Source organism: Opisthocomus hoazin, chromosome W, assembly GCF_030867145.1.
Source record: "Opisthocomus hoazin isolate bOpiHoa1 chromosome W, bOpiHoa1.hap1, whole genome shotgun sequence".
NCBI lineage: Eukaryota > Metazoa > Chordata > Aves > Opisthocomiformes > Opisthocomidae > Opisthocomus > Opisthocomus hoazin.
The window spans coordinates 23,217,422-23,241,793 of NC_134453.1; the positions used below are offsets into that span (position 1 = coordinate 23,217,422).

At 44.7% G+C, this 24,372-nt stretch overlaps 1 protein-coding gene across 1 annotated transcript in view; it reads left to right on the forward strand.

Moving 5' to 3' along the window:
* Window positions 1–24,372, forward strand: part of LOC104337776 (protein mono-ADP-ribosyltransferase PARP8) — a 230,691-nt gene that overhangs the window by 199,247 nt on the left and 7,072 nt on the right. The window contains exons 15-22 of the mRNA XM_075446548.1: window positions 1,904–1,996; window positions 6,811–6,936; window positions 8,473–8,538; window positions 10,297–10,364; window positions 10,727–10,775; window positions 11,593–11,705; window positions 11,859–11,931; window positions 13,912–13,981. Of these exons, the coding sequence (XP_075302663.1) occupies window positions 1,904–1,996; window positions 6,811–6,936; window positions 8,473–8,538; window positions 10,297–10,364; window positions 10,727–10,775; window positions 11,593–11,705; window positions 11,859–11,931; window positions 13,912–13,981 (658 nt within the window). The remainder of the gene's footprint in view (window positions 1–1,903; window positions 1,997–6,810; window positions 6,937–8,472; window positions 8,539–10,296; window positions 10,365–10,726; window positions 10,776–11,592; window positions 11,706–11,858; window positions 11,932–13,911; window positions 13,982–24,372) is intronic.

Below are 24,372 nucleotides of genomic sequence, written 5' to 3' on the forward strand. Positions count from 1 at the left end.
TGGGCAGGGGAGAGAAAATATGACAAAAGGCTCATGGGTTGAGATAAGGATAGGGAGATCTCTCAGCAATTACCCTTATGGGCAAAACAGACTTGACTTGGGGATATGAATTTAATTTATTGCCAATCAAAAGTCATAGTAGGATAATGAGAAATAAATCAAATCTTTAAAAAACTTCCCCCCACCCCTCCCTTCTTCCCGGGCTCAACTTCACTCCCGGCTTCTCTACCTCCTCCCCCTGAGTGGCACAGGGGGATGGGGAATGGGGGTTGCAATCAGTTATTCACACATTGTCTCTGCCACTCCTTCCTCACTCTTCCCCTGCTCCAGCGTGGGATCCCTCCCACAGGAGACAGTCCTCCACAAACATCTCTGATGTTGGTACTTCCCACGGGAGACAGTTCTTCACGAACTGCTCTGGCATGAGTCCTTTCCATGGAGTGCAGTCCTTCAGGAATAGACTGCTCCAGTGTGGGACCCCCACGGGGTCGCAAGTTCTGCCAGCAAAACTGCTCCAGCATGGATACTCCATGGGGTCACAGACTCCTTCAGGCGCATCCACCTGCTCCAGCGTGGGGTCCTCCACAGGCATCAGGGTAGATATCTACTCCACCATGGACCTCCATGAGCTTCAGGGGGATAGCCTGCCCTCACCATGGTCTTCACCACAAGCTGCAGGGAAATCTGTGCTCTGGTGCCTGGAGCACCTCTTCCTCCTCCTTCTTCACTGACCTTGGTGTCTGCAGAGTTGTTTCTCTCACATAGTCTCACTCCTCTCTCTCGACTGCTGTCCCACAGCAGGTTTTTTCCCCTTCTTAAATATGTTATCACAGAGACGCTCCCACTGGATTGGTTCAACTTTGGCCAGCACCGGGTCTGTCTTGGAGCTGGCTTGTGGGGTTTCTGGAAGAAGAGGGACATATTGTGAGCAACCCAGACACTCTGAATATGGACTCAATCGGTTTGTAGTAGCGCAGGCTTCAAGCAGCACAGGCCTCAAGGCCTTTCTCAAGCCGGCTGTGGGAAAACAAACCTTTCTCAGGCCGGTTGTGGGAAAACAGACCTTTCCCAGGCTGGCTGTGGGAAAGACAGTCATTCTCAGGCCAGCTGCAGGTAAACAGTCGTTCTATGAATACTGACCAATCATAGTTTGAGTGCTGCTTATGTAACTGGGGTGTTTTATTGATAGATGTTTTATGCCTAGTGACCAATCATAACTGAGTGCTGTATAGAGTGTTTATGTATAGTGACTAATCACAATTGAGTGCTGTCTATATAATCCAGATTCTTTGTTAATAAAGTTGACTGTTATGGATCATATTGGTCGAGTCCTAGATCCTGCCGTACTGGCTCTGTCAGACATGGGGGAAAGCTTCTGGCATCTTCTCACAGAAGCCACCCCTGTAGCCCCCTCTGCTACCAAAACCTTGCCATGCAAACCCAATACTATTAGTTTAAAATTAAATTAAAAGTAGCTTCTTCAAGAAATTTGTCTTCTGGATCATATTTTTATGTGTGTTCTCAACAGCAGAATAACAATCTTCGAAGAATAAACCTGCATTTATGAAAGGCGGGTGCCCCCATTAGTTTCTGGATTTGTTCTCCATTAATTTTAATTATGTAGGAACTTTTCGGAGTCTGGTAGGACAGTGTTAAGGACATTTGGGTACTATGACTGTAATTTTGATTTTGTAATCTGTTTTGATTTCTTTTAAGTTTAGCCTCTGTGAATATGTATGAGTTTTAGATTTCTTAACACTTGTTCTTCAGATTATTAAAATGCAGTTAATATCTGAAGACAAAAGTTAACATTTAATGTGTTTGGTTTTTGTTGGTATTGCATGATAAAGCCAGTAACCCAAAACTAGAACAAAAATATAATTAACTAACTTTCTCTGTGTAGCCCACTGTCTGTGAACGGGAGCTCTGTGTATTTGCTTTCCAAACATTAGGAGTGATGAACGAAGCTGCTGATGAAATTGCAACTGGGGCTCAGGTAGAATTATCTAATGCTTATTACATGTCTGATTTTCTGTAGTATACTCAGTCTTCTCAATCTCTCCTAGTATTTATTGTGACGTATTCCTCATATGAGTACTCTTTGGTAAGTATTCTTTATTTGTCCACTCTTATAGCTGTAAATATACTGTTTTATGCATGGCATCTTCAAATAGCACTAATGAGGTGCTTCCATTGTTTTGCTTCCATGTAATTAGAGTAACCCTGTTTTCTTGTTCTGTTGTATTCAGTTAGGTCACCTGGGTTGTTAATAAAGGCAGCCATTGTCATTTGGAGATAATTCCCATTTATTTTCACCTAATGAGTCATTACTACTCTCATGCAATTAATAAGCTACAACCTGTTCGTGGTGTTAGGATGCAGCTATCCACTGAGTACCTGTTTTCTTGATCATTAAATAACAGTGTGAAAGTCCTTACTGATGTTGCTACGTAGGCTTTTTTCTCTTTTCTCAAGGATCAGGAATTTAAGTTTGTTTCCTGACTCTAACTTCAGTTATTAATGTAGTTATAACCATATCATTGTTTTCTTTCATAATTTTGTATATGCCTTAAAACAAAGTATTTTAAACTATGTTTCCAAATCACATTTAACCTTAGATTACAATAGTTACATGATTTCAGTAAATTAAAAAATTAAAAGATCTTATGTTTAAGATCTTTTTAAGATCTTAAGTTAAAAATTTACACATCTTATGGAAAAGTGCATTCCCCTCTGATTTCCTAAACATGTGTCACTCACTGTGCACTTACATAGTAAGCAACATGGTTTTTGGAAGAGCAAATGTTCAGTTCAGCTAACTTTAACTAGTACTAATGAGTCTAGCCACTGGAAATAAACTATTCAGCTAAGTGTCTGAATACCATCTATGGGCATATCCTCAAAGGAAGAAACTTGCAGCAGTGTACACCAGCATCTTCACTTGAGTATATAACTGTGGGATCTGAACATCAACTCATCTGATGTCTGAAGACAGATAGCTATATCTGCAAGATATAGAGCTTGCTCTAGATCTCTAGAGTACCTCTACATCTACAGAGCTTGGCTGAAAAGTACTGAAGTGATTACAACCTTAATGGTCCTTAAAAGAGTTGGATAAGAGGTTTTGTCAATTGTCTCATTGGACATAGAGATGACTAAATTTTGCTAAGTCTCACTCTAGTGATAGCATTGCACTCAACTCACTACATCTGATCTGGTTGAGCTCCCGTTCCTGTTTGCAGAAAGAATTTAACATTTTCAGGGTTTGATTCATCTGAGCTATTTTTGACATTAGGATGGCGTGAATCACAGCACAGATTATCAGCACAGTGGTTATTTTCTCCATCGATTATAAAGAGAGCCTAGACTGACTAGTAAGAGGTAGGTGTTCACATTGTGAATCTCTACATTTCGTCAGATCAATCTTCCTCCAAATCACTGTGTGTAGTGAAAGAGCCTAAATATAGGTTTCCATTATTAGAAATCACATCCTGTTCTTTCTGCTGTGCTTTCAGCTAGTTTCCTAAGGTATACACCCCTACTTTGTCACTCCCAATATTCTGATGGATCCTTCTTGATAATAAGAGATTGTACTTTATAAAACTTTCAAGCCTGAACTCACCTTGCCTTATTTTAGTCATGTAGTCAAAATGCCTGAAAATTAAATGTCTGATTTGTTGATAGTTCAGACTCCCTGTAGAGAGTCTATGGAGAGAGAGAGACACTATCTGAGACTGATGTCATAAGAGAGAATTGTTATCAGCAAGTGTTGTCCTCCATGAAAATATTTAAACCATAACTTATGTACTTCAGTATCTACTGTTAAGGAGAAGTTCGGGCCCAGCTACAAGGACATTTACTAGATCCACAGCACTTCCTATTACCAAGGAATGCATACGCAAGTTTTTATTATAATGTTTGTATTAGACTTACCTTCCAGTTTAGGTTGCTCTGTATTCCATCAGCTCAAAACAATGATCTCAGGGAAAATCAGGGATTTAATTAAGCCTGATCTATACATGTTTTCCCCCATGTCAGAACAATATGCTGGTATCATGGTAAGAAACAATATAGGAGTCAATAGTTGTTTTCAAGGAGGGCTTTGGGATGGTGCTCTAAGAACTGTGCCAATTTTAAGACAAAGTTTCATCATGCAAATCATAAAGCAGGACAACTTCAGGTCACTGTATTAAGAGATTTGGGGACTCAAACAACTCTTCCCTAGTGTTGTTTTGATACCTGTAAATGTAAAATTTCCACTTACTAGAGTGATTGTAATTAAACTAAAGTAAATCCTTGCTGTTTTGAGAAGACAGGAAAGCTATAAGATAAAGAGACTCCTAAATAACGCTACTTAGACAAACTTGACTTGCTGTTTTTGGGGGGGATAGGAAAGCTCTAAGACAGAGACACTCCTAAATAATGTTATTTGGACAGCTCAGCCTTGGGAGGTGTTATAGTTTGGCTGTGGCTGGCAACAAAAGGGCCACGCGGCTGCTCTGACGCCCCTCCCCCCACTGGGGTGCGGAGGAGAATGGAAAGAAACAGGCAAAAACTGGTGGGTCGGGATAAGGGCAGTTTAACAAAACAGCAAACAAAAGGAACAGGAACAACAACGATACAGATAAGGAGAATACACAAAACAAAATAGCAGAATGCAGAGAGCAACTCTCACCGCCTGCTGCTGCCATGTGCTCCCAAGCCGCGACTGCCTTCCCGCTGCCCAGCTCCCCCCCAAACAGAACCCAGCATGACAGCACATGGTATGGAATACCCTGTTCTGTTTGGCCAGGTTGGGTCAGCCTGCCCAGTTGTGTCCCCTCCTGACTCCTGATGAAAAATTAACCCTGTCCTGGCCGAACCCAGGACAGGAGGTCAGATGCACCAAGCTACAGACATAAAGAGGCACCAAGAGGGCAACAAGACCAGAGCAAAACAACCTGGAAGGACATGGTGTACATGATCTTAGAACTGAGTTTGTGCAGAAACAAAGGTCAACCAGCGGACACTGTGATGAAGAGTATAAGCCTTCATCTTAAGACCCCCAAAGACCACCTGAGGACGCTAACAGACATGTGTGAAAGACATTAACATATGCTAATTAGTTCTTGGAAAAGTCATAAATATGCTAAGCATTTCTTGGAAATATAATTAATATGTATATTGTGATTATATTTAACCTGAAATGACAAGGTGTTTAGTGCACATGTTTGGAGGAGAGATCCCCCATGTGCCCGATGCCATAATAAAGAATACCTGCTTAATAGTCTTCCGACTATTGAGTCTTCAATTCCAACTTTTCATAGCATCATTTCTGCAACTGGAGGCAAAGAAGTGCTTCTGAGAAGCAGGGTGTATGAACTCAGGCTCAGCTTCATGGTAATACATTTACACAGTTTCACGCCTGTTGCCTGACCTGGCTATGTATGCAGACTCCTGGTCTCCTTTGCAAATGCTAATGCAGATGCCCTATTTTGAAACATTCATCACACTTGTAGGTATTATAAACTGGAAAGAAATCAGAGCACCATGGAGGATGGAATCATTATTTTTAAAACTTCATTTTTCAGTATATGTGAGATATTTAGTAACTGGAGCTAACAGAATATTTTTAAACTGATGGAGAAAATTGTCCACTCATGCTAAAGGAGCAGAGGAGAATGGCATCAGTATGACTCACTGCAGCGCAGTTTATTTTCCCTTTCATCATGATTCTTATTTTCATTCTGCTTCTCTAAAGGATCATCTTTTTTTTTTTTACTCCAAATGATCAGATACTATGGCAGATATATAATAACTTCTAGAACAGCTTGAGCTGTGAGATGAGATCTGATCCATGTGGAACTGTGGGAGGAACCAAGGATGCCTGCTAAGTATGGCTCATCTCAGCTTTTCTTTTCTTTCATGGAAAAGTCTATTTTCACATGGGAATGTTTTCAGAAGGCACAGAGAAACCAGGGGAAAATGAGCTAATTTGCAGCTACGTTTTTATGTAGCAACTTTGGATTTCATTATGAGCTAGATTTAGGTTTCGCAGTTGCCAGAAAGCTGCATTGTCTCTGTTATGTGATTGCTGTAGTCTATTTTTAACCTCTGAGTTACAAATTTTGAAACAATTACACAGCAATCTGTTGCTAAGTTGTATATGTGCCTATGTGCACATATGTGAATACATGCCTGTGTACACATTACACACATGATCTTACAGCGAAATCTTAGAAATCATAGATATTCAAAGCCATATCATAATTTTGTACAACAGGAAGAAAGGAAGAGGATCTCCCAGTGTGAACCATGCAAATTACTGTTAAATCACTGCACTGTTCTGACTTTAGCAGAAACAATGTTTGCTAGCATTTCCATGATTACAATCTTCAGGATAACAGCGGGCAGTGGTACAGATTCACAGTCCCTTCCTGTTTCTTGAGCAACATTTTTCACTGGCGTCTACTGCACAAAGATATACAGGGTCAGCACAACTTCATTTCCCTAGAGAATTAATTTCATCCAGGAATTAGCACATGTACACAAGAGAAAGCAGGACTGCAAGCAATGTATTTGACGTGATAATACATTTAGGACCAGATACTGGTCCTACTTATGCACCTGGAATAATGTACCAGGGCTGGACCCAAAGCCTGTTGAGGTCAATGGAAAACTTTCAGTCCTAAACTATGTCCTGTGGATAACATATTTTGGGTAATATAGATAACTATGAAATATGGTACTACTGTAATGTGTAAAAAAAGCAGACTGGATGATACCATATGAAAGTACATATATTAAATAAATATTTTTCTTTTTCCCTAGGTGGTTGATCTGTTAGTATCCATGTGTCGATCTGCATTAGAGTCACCTAGGAAAGTTGTCATTTTTGAGCCATATCCTTCTGTAGTTGATCCTAATGATCCTCAGATGCTGGCCTTTAACCCCAGAGTAAGTAGTTATCTTTCATTATGTCATAGCTTGGTTTCAGTCTTGCGTTAGATTTCAAAGCAAAGCCGCCTTCCGGAGGAGTCTCCTTTACTGTAAGAGATACAGCTCCAGAATACAGCATAAGCATGTGACTATTTTCAGAACTTTGTAGTTTTTTTAATTGTCTCTGAGAAGGTATTTGTGAATAAACTGTAAATTGCATTCAAAGTTACGTTGAAGCCAAGAACTTCTTTTAGGGTACGAATTCTAGGTGCAAAATTTTATATTCTTAGTGTCTTTCTCTCAGTGTACATATTGGACACAAAGAGAAATATGGCCTTTGGGAGGTGTAGACCATGTAGACTGGGGGATTTCCAGTCCGTCTTTTTATTCTTAAAGTGGTTATTGCTGTCATCTCATTTTCTCTTTGCAAACAATTATGTCCTTAATTTTATCAAATGTTGGACATAACAGTCGAGTTTTGCACAAGCATCAAATTTTGATGTCAAGAGTTGTATTTGCACTACTTGCTCCTCAGGCTGCAAATGCTGCCTCTCAGGGAAGCCCTAGGGAAGCTGTGAACTATTACAGCTCACTTGAGCCATCCTCAAGGGCATAAATGAGAACTTTGGATGTCCTGCATTGTGATGCGTTTCACTTTTTCTGAACAAAGGCCAGTTAGTGGTGGTCTTTCTCAGAGGAAGGGGCGAGTGTGTTTTGTAGCGTGTGGGAAGGAAGACTTTCCGGGAGGTGCTTGGAAAGGGGCTGATGAGGAGATAGCTAGTCTGGCAGCTAGGTAGGGCAGGGATTTGAAGCAGATGAGGGAATGTGAAAAGGGATCACACCAGAAGAGAAGTAGAGAGAGCCCCTGGGCTGGCAGGGCCCACACCACCTCCTCCCAGCTTCTCGCCAGCATGGGAGAGGTAAAAGCCCATGGGCAGAAGTTGGCAAGATCCAAAGATAGGGAACAATGAGGTTCTTGAAGGCCACGTGGCATGTGGAGCTGGTGAAGCATGGACTGTTAAGCTCATCCGCTCAGAAAAGATGGAGCCCTCTGGTAGCAGTTCCCAGTCAGGAGGTAGACGCGGGTCAGGGTGAAGCAGAGGGACTACTGAAAGACCTCTGAAGTTTTATAGAGCTGTTAGCAAAGTAAACACATCTGCTTATTTAGCATTTTATTTAAAATCTATTTGTTCACTGCATTATTTAACTTAATAGCATATTGTCCAAATGACGGGAAGAACCTGTGTTCAGTTACAAATATTTGTTTAAAAAGTGACCTAATTTTTTAACTGAGTCACATTGTTGTGTGCTGGGGATTCCAGTGAAATTCAAAGAAAAACCATCATGACAATATTTTTTCAGGGAATTTTTCTGGACTATGAATGAGAGTGTGTGTAAGGTGGAAGGAAGCTATTGGTTAGAAATATTTGAAAGGATTGGTTTGCAGAACATTCATCCTAAATTTGGTTTTATACACACTCAACGAATTCAGGTTTTTGTAGAGCCAAAGACCAATATTCTTTTAATTTATTTGCTTATTTTATGCTACATCAGAAGAAGAATTATGACCGAGTCATGAAAGCATTGGATAGTATCACTTCTATTAGAGAGATGACACAGGTGAGTTTAAAAATCTTTACATAACTTAATCACAATTTCTAGAACTAGGAAGATGTTTCATTGCTTGCCTATGATGAGTGGGGGAGTCAACAGTATCATCTCTTTCCTACAGAGCTGTAATAATAAAATGTGTGCTAAAAATAACAAAACTAGAGTATCCATAATGGCAGTCAAATAGAAGTGATTAAGTAGAACTCAAATTTTTTGAAGTTTAAATAAGAGATAATAACAGCAAAATGGGACATTGTAACGAGATGTCCTGGATTCGGCCAGGACAGGGTTAATTTTCACCGGAATCCAGGAAGGGACACAGCCGGGGGGGGGGGGGGGGGGGGGGGGGGGCTGACCACATCTGGCCAAACAGAGCAGGGTATTCCATACCATGTGCCATCATGCTGGGGGGCAGGAACTCACTCGCGGATTGGGAGGGCACAGCAGCGGTTTGGTCCGGGAGAGAGAGCGGCTGTGTTCTGCGGGCTCTGTTCTGCTGGTTTGTTTTGCGTATTCCCCTTTTCTGTATCGTTGTTGTTCCTGTTCCCTTTGTTTGCTGTTCTGTTAAACTGCCCTTATCCCGACCCACCAGTTTCTGCCTGTTTCTTTCCATTCTCCTCCGCACCCCGGCAGGGGGAGGGGCGGCCGCGTGGCCCTTTTGTTGCCGGCTGCAGCCAAACCACAACACGAGATGATCACCAACTGATGCATTTCTGGAAATACCAAACTGAGTCTTCTGTTCCCAAAGCAAAAGAAAGTGATTTTGTGACAGTGTTGTGAATGATATAGTTTTATTTCTATTATAACAAAACACTTGATCAGTTAAGTATGGTTGGGGACTTGGTAGGTTGGGTCTCTTGGGACTACTACCATACGATTTCTCAGTATTCACAGTGGAACAGAATCTGATAGCCATACTTATGTTTACTGTTACACTTCCTTTCCCAAACAGCCCAGCTAATTAGAAGTGATTATTGAAACCTCTTCCATGTGCCTTGCTTTTCCAACTGTTATATAAATGTAACCTCACAAGAGTTTATAAATCTTATTCTAAATGTACTCGTGAAGTACTTTGGGATTCTGGAACAAAAAATTAGGTGTATAGAGAGCAGTAAAATACATTGAAAATTAAAATTGAGATATTTTTGTTACTTAATGCAGCATACTGTAAAAATTTTAAAAAATCAGGTATTTCTGTTACCTAATATAATGTCTTTTAAAAAGAAAAATAGCCACCATTTTGCTTTTTTTAATGTTAAAATAATTCTTGGACTGAAGAGTTTTAAAGAGATGCTTTGAACTGTGACTGATATCAAGAAAGGTTTTCAAAGGTATTATAAGCTGATACAGTGTTTTACCAGTTTAAACCATAAAACAGTTAACAATTTGGAGTGGATTATCTTGGGTATTTTGAGAGACTTAATTTTATGAAGTTTCAGTCCAATTTCTTATTCCAAGAGCCAAACATAAATAGACGTCTTCTGCTGTTCTCCCTGAGATCACTGATCTTATCTATAATATACTTATTATGATGCTAATTATATGCTTATTATTTTACTCCAGGGAAAATAATTCCTGTATTAATTTTTGTTGTTGTCAAAACACATTTATAACTGTACAACACTAAATGTCAGTAAAACTGTGATTTAAACCTGATAATGAGTCCCATATATTCGTTTTAATAGATGAAATCATGGGCAACATAACATATAAGATTTAAGCTTATGATTTCAACTAGAAATAAAGAACATAATTACTCTTTTCTAGGCACCTTACCTGGAAATAAAGAAGCAGATGGATAAACAAGACCCGCTTGCACATCCTCTTCTACAGTGGTATAAAATTGACTCGCATGAGATGATAATTATTAAAGTACCAAGTTGAATGAATAATAACTTTACCAGTTTAATTTGATATAAACTTACCCTAAGAATTAACGTCAGGGTTGACATTTGCAACTGCATTTGATTCTGGACTGTTTCTGGACCTCATCTGGGCCCTCTGAAAACACTGGAAAGACTCCAGCCTTTTGTATGGCCTCAGATCTGATTTGTTGTCAAGATTTTGTCTACTTCCATCTGATAGGTTCAAAGGCCTGCAGCTGGGTGCTTTGTGGTGGCCATTCATAACACCTGCTTAAGAATAAAAGTTCTGTTTGGTTATCATGTCTAATACATCTAACTGTTTCTTGTTTTAGGGTTATTTCTAGTAATAGATCACATATTGTGAAGCTACCGGTGAATAGGGTAAGTGTCTTTAGGTTCTGTATTATTTTCTCATTTTCATGGCTCGTATTAGCATTTTTGGTGGGAGTCTCCTGTCCAAATGTGTCTACGTTCAAATTAATCACATGGGCTCCATTAATAGACAAGGGAGACAAATAGGCAGTTTCAGGTCGTGACTCAGGATCATGTTGTGAATATCTGAAATAGGTCAAAGGAATAATGCTCAGAAAAAGCCTATATTTGAGGTGAGTAGCTCAAATGCAAGTGTCTACCTTGTAGTCATCTGAGATTGGGTGAGAAGAACATCTATTTTTGTTTTGTTACCATATAGAATATTAGATACAGAATTGTACAAAAAGCAGTGCACACAAACATGATGTACCAGGAGATCCATATATGAGTACACTGTAAAAAGAATATAGCTCTAGAATATTAGAGGGATGGTGCTGAGATACATTTCTGAGTATGTGTGCCTCTGATCCTCTGATTAAGGGTGTAGTCATCTGCAGCCTTTCAAATCTGAACCTTAATTTAAAGCCAGCTCTGAGCAGAATACCATGATGAAGTTGTTTAATTTAATTACTTTACTAGAGCTATATTAGGCTAAAATATGTTTCAGAAACTTCCATATGTTTCATAAACTGAAGGACATTTTTACTGTTTGATTTCAGGTAAAAGCTATGGTAATGAGACCAATTTCAATTTAGTTCATGTAGTTATTCAGATGCAGTCATATATTATGTAAAACAGCATGGTATCTTAAGAACTATCATTATGGAAATACAATGCTTTTGTGTTAATCAACTTCTTTTCACTTGTACACTGTTATATTTTACAGCAACTGAAGTTTATGCATACTCCCCACCAGTTCCTACTTCTCAGCAGTCCACCAGCCAAGGAATCCAACTTCCGAGCTGCTAAAAATCTCTATGGAAGTACCTTTGCGTTTCAGTGAGTACATATATTCATATTGATCAAAGGTTACCAAAATGCCATGATATTTTGTTTGTTCTTGCCATTTGAGGTTTACAGCCAGGAATGTATTGTTTTAAAGGATTACTGATTTCATTTTGTATTTTACACTGTGGATTTTCACTTTTTCAGTGGTTCACACATTGAAAATTGGCATTCCATCCTGAGGAACGGCTTAGTTGTTGCTTCCAATACAAGGCTGCAGGTAAATAGTAGACTAAATAGACATTAGCTAACCTGTGCATTTTTGATTACATATTAAGCTTAGAAGAGTTTTCAAGTGATGTGGTTCTGATAGTCATATAGGTGGCAAAAAAGGGTTATTTCAAATACCCTCATGTTTCCTGGAAAAGGTACATTTCTGAAGCAATTAAAATGAAATAACATGTCTGCTAAAATGGCTAAAAAAATCCCATTAGTGGAATCAGTGTTTCAGTTTTACATCGCACAGCAGTACCTCCAGGAGGCTTAGCTTGGTACTGCTTAAAAGCAGTCTCGGGGATTAAAATTTAAAGCTACATAAATTATGTCTATGTTGTAGGATCCAAGAGTATACTAGGTTTACAGAAGCTGGGTTTACAGCATCTCCTCTTCTCCTCTGGTTTCCTTGGAAAGGGAAGGAATATGAGTATACTGGCCAGGAGAGAGCTATTGCAAACTTCCCTTCAGTTTTTCAGACTGAATCATCAGGAGACCACTATTGCAGAGCAAAGTAGGCAGTATCAGAGGGACTGGGGAGCTGTAATTTAGAGTATTTTAGCATCAGCGTTTTGACAGCTCTTTCCCTGGAGCTGAGCCCATGACACCTGGGAGGAGGATGCCAGGGTGCTGACTAAGGATTGGGGAACAGGAAACACTTAAAAAAGGGAATAGAAATCTCTGCTGTTCCTCTTAGTGGTTTGGGTGTTTTTATTAGCATCTTTGTAAATACTTTCCCAAGAAATTAGGATTTACACACCAAAATTCACCAAAGTAAAACCCTTTATTCATGCTTATTTTTTTGTTCAGGGTTGAGATACTGGGAAGAGGAGGAAGCAGTAAAGCTCTGTTTTATACAAGGCGTCATTTTTAAATCTCTCGCACAACTAGGGCATATCCTGAGCCCAGTTCATTCTGCTTACCCCAGTATCAACCAGTCAGGAAAAAGCATCTACTCACCAAGAATCCTATACAATATTCTAGGATCTGGTAGGAGCGAGAGCATGATTGCACGTTCCTATGGGAGCTCTGGCACATTGCAGAGATGATGTAAATGTCATTGGGTAAGAGGAAAGAAATAAGGGTGAGCACGCCTCTGAAGCCCAGCGGTCATAATATCTACCTGGGTAGGAAATACTCTGGATTCTCGTTTGTGCTCCAACAACTACTTTGTGTGTTTTCTTCAAAGATTTTTCCACATAAAGCAGTCAGTCCCTGGAGGGGAAGCAAAACCCATACTTCCCCCTTTCTAGACAAGAAAATGACCACAGCGCTAATAAAAAGTGCTCAGTTTTGTTGCTTAGCCCAAGCTCCATGACATGGAGCAGTGATGTTGGTGAAGAAGAATCTTCCCTGTCTTCTTTTCAGACAGCTGGTAGCTTTATGGCTAAAGCGCAGACCTGCAATGATGGGATATGCATGTCTGAACTGGCTCAGGCAAAAGCTTGACTGAACCCATTTCTCCAGTACTCAGGCTGAACTAGTGACTGAATTTTTCTATAGCATATGAGCAGTGTTATCACTATATCTTCATTACTTACCTTAAAGAAAAGCAGCTGTTGTTGATGATGATTCACAAAGGCTGGCTTAGGCTGTGGTTCCTGCCAAGGTGTGAGACACATGCTGAGCTTGCTAAGGTGTTAAGCTTGTTAAGGCTAAGGTGTATTTGGCCATCTACAGAAGCACCCTCTGTAGGCATCCTCCATGGTAATATTAAAAATGTTTAAAAGCAGAAAATGCAATTTTATATATAAATCTGCTGTAAAATGATCTTTGGGCATTTGGACATGGTTTCCAGAAAATACAGTATCTTAACTGTATATTCACAGCATGATTTTTTTAAAGACTTCTTTGAACATCATTTATTACCAGAAAATAAATTAGAGCAGTAAGGCAGATGCTTATCTACATTAGGACCTGTGCCTATCATTATTATTTTGTCCAGATAACCAAATTAATGTTAAACAATCACTCTGCTCTTTTTCAGCTCCATGGTGCAATGTTCGGAAGTGGAATCTACCTTAGTCCATTGTCAAGCATATCATTTGGTTACTCAGGTGATATTTATAAATCACTGAAAAACTGGAGAAATATAGGGGGGTACCCTAGTCTACTGCATTTCTTACCAGCTTCACTGTTTGCAAAATTGTTGTACATTTTACCTTGTAGGTCAAGATTTAATTTATTAAAAAAAAAAGAAAATCAGAGTTCCCTTATTAAACACATGTCCTCGTTTTCCAAATACCCTCTCTTGATGTAGTCTATACCAAGGATGCACGGAGCATCTGGGTCAGTTACTATAGGGTGCTTTTCCCATTCATTTCCAGTCAGGCTCACTTTGGCCTCTAATACAGATAACTCTTGAGATCCCCCCGTCACTCCATAAGTACTGATTGACTCTGCTCCTTTATGATTCGATGGCATTACAGCACACTGTGCTCCAGTGTCTACCAAAGCTTTATACTCACATGGTTCTGACATACCAGGCCATCGAATCCACACAGTCCAATAAACTCAGTTGTCCCTCTCCTCCTCCTGGCTGGAGGCAGGGCCCCTCTAATACCTTTTATTAGAGTCTGTTCAGGAGGGATGGGAATTCCACCTACCCTGTCTGGAGAACTGCCCACTGGAAACCAGAGTAACTTTTCTTTTGGGCATTTTCTTTTTTAACTCATGTACTCATTCCTCTAGGTCAGCAGTAGGTTTTCCATCCCATTTCCTCATATCTTCCCCTGGTCACGCAGGAAAAACCACAAGTTACCCCGTGACGTGTTCTGTTTCTCTCGAGCTGATCCCGAAAAAGGGCGTCTTCTCCTAATGGCTCCAACATGGGCTCCTGTACATAGAAAGTCAAGTTTGTCAAGTATTATTTGTAACATGTACTCATTTTTCTCAGCTGTCTTAGTCATCTTTTCCACTGCTGAGATGCAGGCCTGTAGGGGGGGAGAGACACTGTCTTCTAACCGCCGCAATGTGGTGGCCACTTCACCCACAGTTGCTTCCTCATCGTCTTGCATTAAGTAAATTGCTGCCAATAAGTGGACATATGTCGATGGTGCACTCTGCACAACCTTCTGCAATAAAGGTCGGGTGCATGGCATTTCGTCAGGATCTACAATTGTCCGTGGGTTGCTGTGAAATGTGTATATTAAGAAACTTTCATGGAGATTTTAAATTACAGTGACTTTTTCCTTTAGTTATGTTGCATTTACCAATTCATAGAATAATAGAATCACAAAATGGTTTGAGGTGGAAGGGACCTTATAGATCAACTAGTTCCAACCTCCCTGCAGTGAGCAGGGACACCTTCCACTAGACCAGGTTGCTCAAAGCCCCATCTAACCTGGCCTTGAACACTTCCAGGGAGGGGGCATCCACAACTTCTCTGGGAAACCTTTGCCAGAGCCTCACAACCCTCATAGTAAAGAATTTCTTTCTTATATCTAATCTAAATCTACTCTCTTCCAGTTTAAAACCATTACCTCATCCTATCACTAGAGTCCCTGATAAAGAGTCCCTCCCCATCTTTCCTGTAGGCCCCCTTGAGGTACTGGGAGGCCACAATAAGGTCTTCCCGGAGCCTTCTCTTCTCCAGGCGGAACAACCCCAACTCTCTCAGCCTTTCCTCACAGGAGAGGTGTTCCATCCCTCTTATCATTTTTAGGCCCTCCTCTGGACCCACTCCAACAGGTCCATGTCTTTCCTGTGCTGAGGAATCCAGAGCTGGATGCAGTACTCCAGGTGGGGTCTCATGAGAGCAGAGCAGAGGGGCAGAATCACCTCCCTCGACCTGCTGGCCACACTTCTTTTGATGCACCCCAGGATACGGTTGGCTTTCTGGGCTGCGAGCGCACATTTCTGGATCAGGTTCAGTTTTTCATCAACCAATGCCCCCAAGTCCTTCTCCACAGGGCAGCTCTCAATCCACTCATCGCCCAGCCTGTATCCATGTCTGGGATTTCCCTGACACAGGTGCAGGACCTTGTACTGGGCCTTGTTGAATTTCATGAGGTTCACATGGGTCCACTTATCAAGCCTGTCAAGGTCCCTCTGGATAGCATCCCTTCCCTCTAGAGCATCAACCACACCACACAGCTTGGTGTCATCTGCAAACTTGCTGAGGGTGCGCTCAATCCCACTGTCCATGTCCCCGACAAAAATGTTAAATAATACTGGTCCCAACATTGACCCCTGAGGGACGCCACTCGTCACCGGTCTCCACCTGAACATTGAACCATTGACTGCAGCTCTTTGAGTGAGACCAACCAGACAATTCCTTATCCACCGAGTGGTCCATCCATCAAATCCATGTGTTCTTGTTTTTCTCAGCTGTTTTAGTCATCTTCTCCACTGCTGAGATGCAGGCCTGTAGAGGGGGAGAGACACTGTCTTCTAACCGCCGCAATATGGTGGCCACTTCACCCACAGTTGATTCCTCGTCCTCTTGTATTAAGTTAATTACTGCCAATAAGTGGACATACGTCAATGGTGCACTCTGCACAACCTTCTGCAATAGAGGTCGGGTGCATGGCACTTCATCAGGATCTACAATTGCCTGTGAGTTGCTGTGAATTGTCTCTTGCACAGCTAATTCTCCCGGATACTTAATACCTTTCTGCATGGTGGTCCATTTGCTTAGGCGGCATATGATATTACTCTTATAGGGATACCTGCTCCTTACTGCCCACAAGATTGTCCTCCAGAGGCTTTGATTTTATGCCCTTTCCCCCAATCGCCTTATCAATGCCACCATCTCTGTCCAGGGATACTAACTGCATGGCTTGTCTGCCATCTAAGTCCAAACTATCAACCAGCCCCGCTATCCCAGCATCGAACCAACCAGGTGGTAAGTGAGTCCCCTTCATGATGGCTAAAATCTTTCTTTATACCTCGCAACTCCTCCAGGGATAAGGAGCAGATAATTAGCTCTGGTTCTGACGATGACGATGATGATGATGTGCTGTCTCCCTGCTCTGGTTTTCCCCTGTATTTCCTCTTGGCCGCAGTGGCGACTGATACTGCTGACACCTGAGTAATCACAGTAACTGCCATGGGGGTTTGAATGGCTGCAGGGGCAACCATCAAGGTTGGTGTAGCTGCAGTGCCAGTTGTCAGCGTCAAAGTAGCTACAGATCCTGTTACCGGAGGTGAAGTGGCTGCAGGGGCTGTTACCGGAGGTGGAGTGGCTGCAGGGGCTGCAGCAGGAGCAGCAATATTGGCAGTACTAGACGTGAAGGTTGCAGTATCTGTAGTGGGGGAGGAGGTTTTATTGGCACACATTGCGTTGCGATACCTTGAAAGAGCTACATTAATTCCATGGCACTAACACCTGCACCGAGGTTTAATCTGACACAACACCAGAAAAACATTCACAGAATCACAGAATCACAGAATCACAGAATGTTCGGAGTTGGAAGGGACCTCTGTGGGTCATCAAGTACAACACCCCTGCCAAAGCAGGGTCACCTACAGCAGGCTGCACAGGACTACGTCCAGGCGAGTCTTGAATATCTCCAGAGAAGGAGACTCCACAACCTCCCTGGGCAGCCTGTTCCAGGGCTCTGTCACCCTCAGAGTGAAGAAGTTTTTCCTCATGTTCAGATGGAACTTCCTATTCTTCAGTTTGTGCCCATTGCCTCTTGTCCTGTCGCTGGGCTCCACTGAAAAGAGTTTGGCCCCATCCTCCTGATACCCACCCTTGAGACATTTACAAGCATTTATAAGATCCCCTCGCAGCCTTCTCTTCCTCAAGCTAAACAAGCTCAGCTCCCTCAGCCAAGCTCCAGTCCCCTCATCATCCTCGTAGCCCTCCGCTGGACTCTCTCCAGTAGCTCCTCATCTTTCTTGAACTGGGGAGCCCAGAACTGGACAGAGTACTCCAGATGAGGCCTCACTAGGGCATTGTAGAGGGGAAGGAGAACCTCCCTCGACCTGCTGGCCACACTCTTCTTCATGCATCCCAGGATCCCTTTGGCCTTCTTGGCAACCAGGGCACACTGCTGGCTCATGGTCAACCTGTCATCCAACAGGACACCCAGGTCCCTCTCCACAGAGATGCTCTCCAGCAGGTCCGCCCCAAGCCTGTACTGGTGCATGGGGTTGTTCCTCCCCAGGTGCAGGACCCTGCACTTGCCCTTGTTGAACTTCATCAGGTTCCTCTCTGCCCAACTTTCCAGCCTGTCCAGGTCTCGCTGAATGGCAGCACAGCCTTCTGGTGTATCCACCACACCTCCCAGTTTTGTGTCATCAGCAAACTTGCTGAGGGTACACTCTAACTCTTCATCCAGGTCGCTGATGAAGTTGAACAAGACTGGGCCCAGTACTGACCCCTGGGGGACACCACTAGTTACAGGCCTCCAACTAGACTCAGCGCCGCTGATGACAACCCTCTGAGTTCTGCCATTCAGCCAGTTCTCAATCCACCTCACTGACCACTCATCCAGCCCACACTTCCTCAGCTTCCCTAGGAGGATGTTATGGGAGACAGTGTCAAAAGCCTTGCTGAAGTCGAGGTAGACAACATCCACTGCTGTCCCCTCATCTACCCAGCCGATCATGCCATTGTAGAAAGCTATCAGATTGGTGAAGCATGATTTCCCCTTGGTGAATCCATGCTGACTACTCCTGATAACCTTCTTTTCCTCCACTTGCTTGATGATGACCTCTGGAATGAGTTGCTCCATCACCTTTCCCGGGATGGAGGTGAGGCTGACCGGCCTGTAGTTCCCTGGGTCCTCCTTCTTGCCCTTTTTGAAGATTGGAGTGACATTGGCTTTTCTCCAGTCCTCGGGCACCTCTCCTGTCCTCCAGGACCTTTCAAAGATGATGGAGAGTGGCTCAGCAATGACATCCGCCAGCTCCTTCAGCACTCATCGGTGCATTCCATCGGAGCCCATCGATTTGTGGGTATGCAGATTGCTTAAGCAATCCATCACACAGTCCTCCTCGACCAAGGGAAGGTCATCCTTTCTGCAGGCTTCCTCTATTGCCTCCAGGGCCTGGGATTCCTGAGGGCCGGCCTTGGCACTGAAGACTGAAGCACAGAAGGCATTGAGTAGTTCTGCCTTCTCTGCATCCTCCGTCACCAGGACACCCGCCTCATTCAGCAGCAGCCCCACATTGTCCCTAGTCTTCCATTTGCTACTTGAAGAAGCCCTTCTTGTTGTCTTTGACATCCCTTGCCAGATTCAGTTCCAGGTGGGCTTTGGCCTTCCTCGTCTCATCCCTGCATGCTCTGACCACATTCCTCTATTCTTCCCAAGTGGCCTGTCCCTCTTTCTACATTCTATAGACCTTTCTCTTCCATGTGAGCTCCGCTAGAAGCTCCTTGCTCGTCCATGTTGGTCTCTTGCCTCCTTTTCTAGATTTCTTTCTCAGGGGGATGCACTGATCCTGAGCATGGAGGAAGTGATGCTTAAACAGCGACCAGTACTCATGGACCCCCCTGCCTTCGAGAGCCCTGGCCCATGGGATTCCTCCAGGTAGCTCCCTGAAGAGGCCAAAGTTAGCTGTCCCGAAGTCCAAGGTTGTGATCCTACTTATTGCCCTGCTTCCTCCACCATCTCATGGTCACTGCAGCCGAGTCTACCTCCAACCTTCACATCCTCCACCAGTCCCTCCTTGTTTGTTAGTACACGGTTCAGTAGAGCGCTTCTCCTTCTTGGTTCCTCCACCACTTGCATCAGAAAGTTTTCATCGATGCTCTGCAGTAACCTCCAGGACTGCATGTGCCTGGCTGTGTGGTCTTCCCAGCTGATGTCAGAGTGGTTGATGTCTCCCATGAGAACCAGGGCCTGTGACTGTGAGGCTGCTTGCAGCTGCCTGTAGAAGGCCTCATCAACTTCCTCCTCCTGGTCAGGTGGCCTGTAGTACACACCCACAATAACATCACCCATATGAGCCTGTCCCTTAATTCTAACCCATAAGCTCTCAACTGGTTCTTCATCCGCCCCCAGGCCAAGCTCAATGCATTCCAGTTGCTCCCTCACATATAGAGCAACTCCCCCACCTCTCCTTGTTGGTCTGTCTTTCCTAAAGAGTCTGTAGCCATCCATGACAGCATGCCAGTCATGCGAGTTGTCCCACCACGTTTCTGTGATGGCGACCAAGTCGTAGCCGTCCTGCTGTACAATGGCTTCCAGCTCCTCCTGTTTATTGCCCATGCTACGTGCATTGGTGTAGACGCACTTGAGCTGGGCTGTCAATCTCCCCCCTGACCCTGGTATGCCATGCCTGGGCTCATCCCTAGTGAGCTGGGCGATGTCCCCTTCCCCCTTCGAACCTAGTTTAAAGCCCTCTCAATGAGCCCCGCCAGCTCGTGGCCAAGAATCCTTTTTCCTCTTTGAGACAGCTGGACTCTGTCTGTCGCCAGCAGGCCCGGTGCCATGTAAACCTCCCCATGATCAAAGAAGCCAAAATTCCACTGAGGACACCAGTCCCTGAGCCACCTGTTAATCAGGTGAGTTTTCCTGCCCCTTTCAGTACTCTTCCCTGCCACTGATGGGATTGAGGAAAATACCACCTGCGCCCCTGATCCTTCAACCAGTTGCCCCAGTGCCCTGAAGTCCCTTTTGATGGCCTTGGGACTTCTCTCCACGATCTCGTCCCCGCCAACCTGCATTACCAAGAGGGGGTAATAATCAGAAGGCCGCACCAGACCAGGGAGTTTCCCAGCAACATCCCTAACCCAGGCCCCAGGGAGGCAGCAGACTTCCCTGTGGGATGGGTCTGGTCTGCATATCGGGCCCTCTGTTCCCCTCAGAAGGGAATCGTCTGTGACAATTACCCTCCTTTTTTTCTTAGCGAAGGCAATCGTAATATGTGGGGCTGACCGACTCTTCCTAGGCAACCCCCCGGATATACCTTCACCCACATCCTCATTAGCCGGGCCCTCACATTCTAGAGCCCCATATCTGTTGCTTAAGGGCAACTGGGCAGGTGAGGGAGCCCGGGAGGGGATTTGCTTGCCACCCCGAACAGGGACCTGTTTCCGTTCCCCCCTGTCTCTTAGGTCCCCTCTTTCTGCTTGGTGGCAAGAGGGTAGGGGGTCCTCTGCTTCTTGTGGAGCCGCCTCCTGCTGCCTTGGCCTCAGGGAGGGCAGGGTGCAGCTCCACCAGTCAATCTCCCTCTCACACTCCCGGATGCTCCTTAACCTCTCCACTTCCTCTTTCAGCTCTGCCACCAGGCTGAGCAGATCATTCACCTGGTCACACCAAACACAGCTGTTGTCTCTGCTGCCCTCCTGTACAAGTGCACGCCTTCCCTGCATGCCCTGCCTGTGCCAACTGCCACGCAAACTGCTGCGCCGCACCCTGGCTGATGCGCCGCCCCTGTTTGCCGGCTCTGTTCACTTGTGCTCCTGGTGGCTCCCTGGGGACTGCTCTTATACGTGAGGGTGTTTGGCCACTGTCACACTCGACCCCGCCCATGCTGACTCAGGGGCGGGGGGCCTGGGGTATCCTCTCTCTCCTGGTGCTTTTGCCGCCTCGCCGCTGCGGTTTTGCCACTTCAGAAAGGGTCCCTCAGTGCGAGCCTCTGCTCCAGAGCCCTTCACCTTCAGTGGCTTCGGAAAACTGGAAGCAGAGCAATGGTTTGACAATCCCAAGCATATCCGAAATTCCCAAACTCTGGCAAAGTCGGGTTAGCATAACAAGAAAATGTATGATTTCTTGAATTAAAAGTATGATTACTGTCAAGAACCACAAGGTAACTCCTGTCGTACTCAAATGAAGTTGTTGGCACTGGTTTGGGTTTTGCACTTTTCATTTTCATTACTTCATAAAAATGAGACATCGGAATGATAATGGCTGATCTTACCACGACAAAGCTCGGTAATAAACCCCACAGCACAACAATGCCTTTCCTCCTATGCCTAAAATTCATAAACTGCATGAAACCACTGGCAACCAAGCCAAACAGTACCAGGACACCTAGGTCTGAACGAAGCTCTAAAAAGACCCCTGAGGGGGGCTAGTAGGAGCCCTCAACCCGTTGCCCAGCAGCAGGTGAGGGACACTGCAGCAATGTGGAAGTCTTGCCGAGGGGAGCTGGAGGCGCCTGAGGTATCAGGTGCCAACAAGAAAATACCCATGAACCACCTAAAGGGAAAAAAGGAGTGCTCTGCTATGAAGGTAACAAGGCCGACAGCTCAGATGAAATGCCTCTATACAAATGCATGCAGCATGGGAAACAAACAGGAGGAGTTGGAAGCTGTCGTGCTGCTGGAAAGCTACAACCTGATTGCCATCACGGAAACTTGGTGGGATGAATCCCATGACTGGAATGTGGCTCTTGATGGCTACAGGCTGTTCAGAAGGGACAGGCGAGGAAGGAGGGGCAGGGGCGTTGCCCTTTACATCAAAAAAACACTACAGAGTGAAGAGCTGTCCCTGAAGAATAGCCACGAGTAGGTCGAAAGCTTAAGGGTAAGAATCGGAGAGAGAGGCAACAAAGGGAACCTAGTGGTTGGTGTCTACTACAGGCCGCCAAATCAAGAGGAGCTGATAGACGAAGCGTTCTTCCTCCAACTCCAGAAGGCTTCGTGCTCGCAGGCTCTCGTCCTACTGGGGGACTTCAACCACCCCGACATCTGCTGGAAAAGCAACACGGTAAGCTGTAGGCAATCCAGCAGGTTCCTAGAACGCATTGAGGACAACTTCTTAAGCCAGGTAATAAGCACCCCTACCCAAGGGGATGCGATACTAGACCTGGTGGTCACCAATGCGAGTGAGCTCGTTGGGGATGTCAAGATCAAAGGCAGCCTGGGCTGCAGTGACCACGCGCTGGTGGAACTAACGCTACGGAGGGAAATGGGAATAACGAAGAGCATAGTCAGGACCCTAAATTTTAGGAGGGCAAACTTCCAGCTCTTCAAGGAGATAGTCAGAAGAACTCCCTGGGAAACAGTCCTCAGGGACAGGGGAACAGAACAGAGCTGGCAGGTCTTTAAGGATGTATTCCGCAGAGCGCAAGAGCTCTCGATCCCCAAGTGTAAGAAGTCGGGCAGAGAAGGGAAGAGACCGGCATGGCTGAGGCAAGAGATGCTGGTCAAACTAAGGAAGAAGAGGGAACTGCACAGGCAGTGGAAGCAGGGACTGGCTTCCTGGGAAGAGTATAGGGAGGCTGCCCGGTTGTGTAGGGATGGGGTCAGGAAGGCCAAGGCACAGCTGGAGCTGAACTTGGCAAGGGATGTGAAAAATAACAAGAAGGGCTTCTACAGGTATGTCAGCCGGAAAAAGATGGTCAAAGAAAGCGTACCCCCACTCATGAGCGAAACCGGCAAACTGGCAACAGCAGATGAGGAGAAAGCTGAGGTACTCAACAATTTTTTTGCCTCAGTCTTCACTGGCAACCTCTCTCCTCACCCCTCCCGAGTCTATGAATAGCATGAAGGAGACCAGGAGGGTAAAATCCCTCCAGCTGTAAGTGAAGACCAGGTTCGGGACCTCCTGAAGAACCTCAATGTACAGAAGTCCATGGGACCTGATGAGATACATCCCGGAGTCCTGAGGGAATTGGCTGACGTAGTTGCCAAGCTATTCTACATGATATTTGAAAAGTCATGGCAGTCAGGGGAAGTTCCCAGTGACTGGAAAAAGGGAAACATTGTGCTCCTTTTCAAAAAGGGTAGAAAGGAAGACCCTGGGAACTACCGACCTGTCAGCCTCACCTCTGTGCCTGGGAAGATCATGGAACAGATCCTCCTAGAAGGTATGCTAAGGCACATGGAGGCCAGGGAGGTGATTCGAGACAGCCAGCATGGCTTCACCAAGGGCAAGTCTTGCCTCACCAACCTAGTGGCTTTCTATGATGGTGTAACAACAAGGGTGGACAAGGGAAAACCTATGGATGTCATCTATCCGGATTTTTGTAAAGCCTTTGACACGGTCCCCCACAACATCCATCTCTCTAAATTGGAGAGCCATGGATTTGATGGGTGGACTGTTTGGTGGATAAGGAATTGGTTGGATGGTCGCAGCCAAAGGGTAGTGGCCAACGGCTCAATGTCCAGATGGAGACCAGTGACGAGTGGAGTCCCTCAGGGGTCCGTACTGGGACCGGTGCTGTTCAATATATTTATCAATGACATGGACAGTGACATCGAGTGTACCCTCAGCAAGTTTGCAGATGACACCAAGCTGAGTGGTACGGTTGAGACACCAGAAGGACGGGATGCCATCCAGAGGGACCTGGACAAGCTGGAGAGGTGGGCCTGTGTGAACCTCATGAGGTTCAACAAGGCCAAGTGCAAGGTCCTACACCTGGGTCGGGGTAATCCCCGCTATCAATGCAGGCTGGGGGATGAAAGGATCGAGAGCAGCCCTGCTGAGAGGGACTTGGGGGTACTGATAGATGAAAGGCTGGACATGAGCTGGCAATGTGCGCTGGCAGCCCAGAGGGCCAACCGTGTCCTGGGCTGCATCAGGAGAAGCGTGGCCAACAGGTCGAG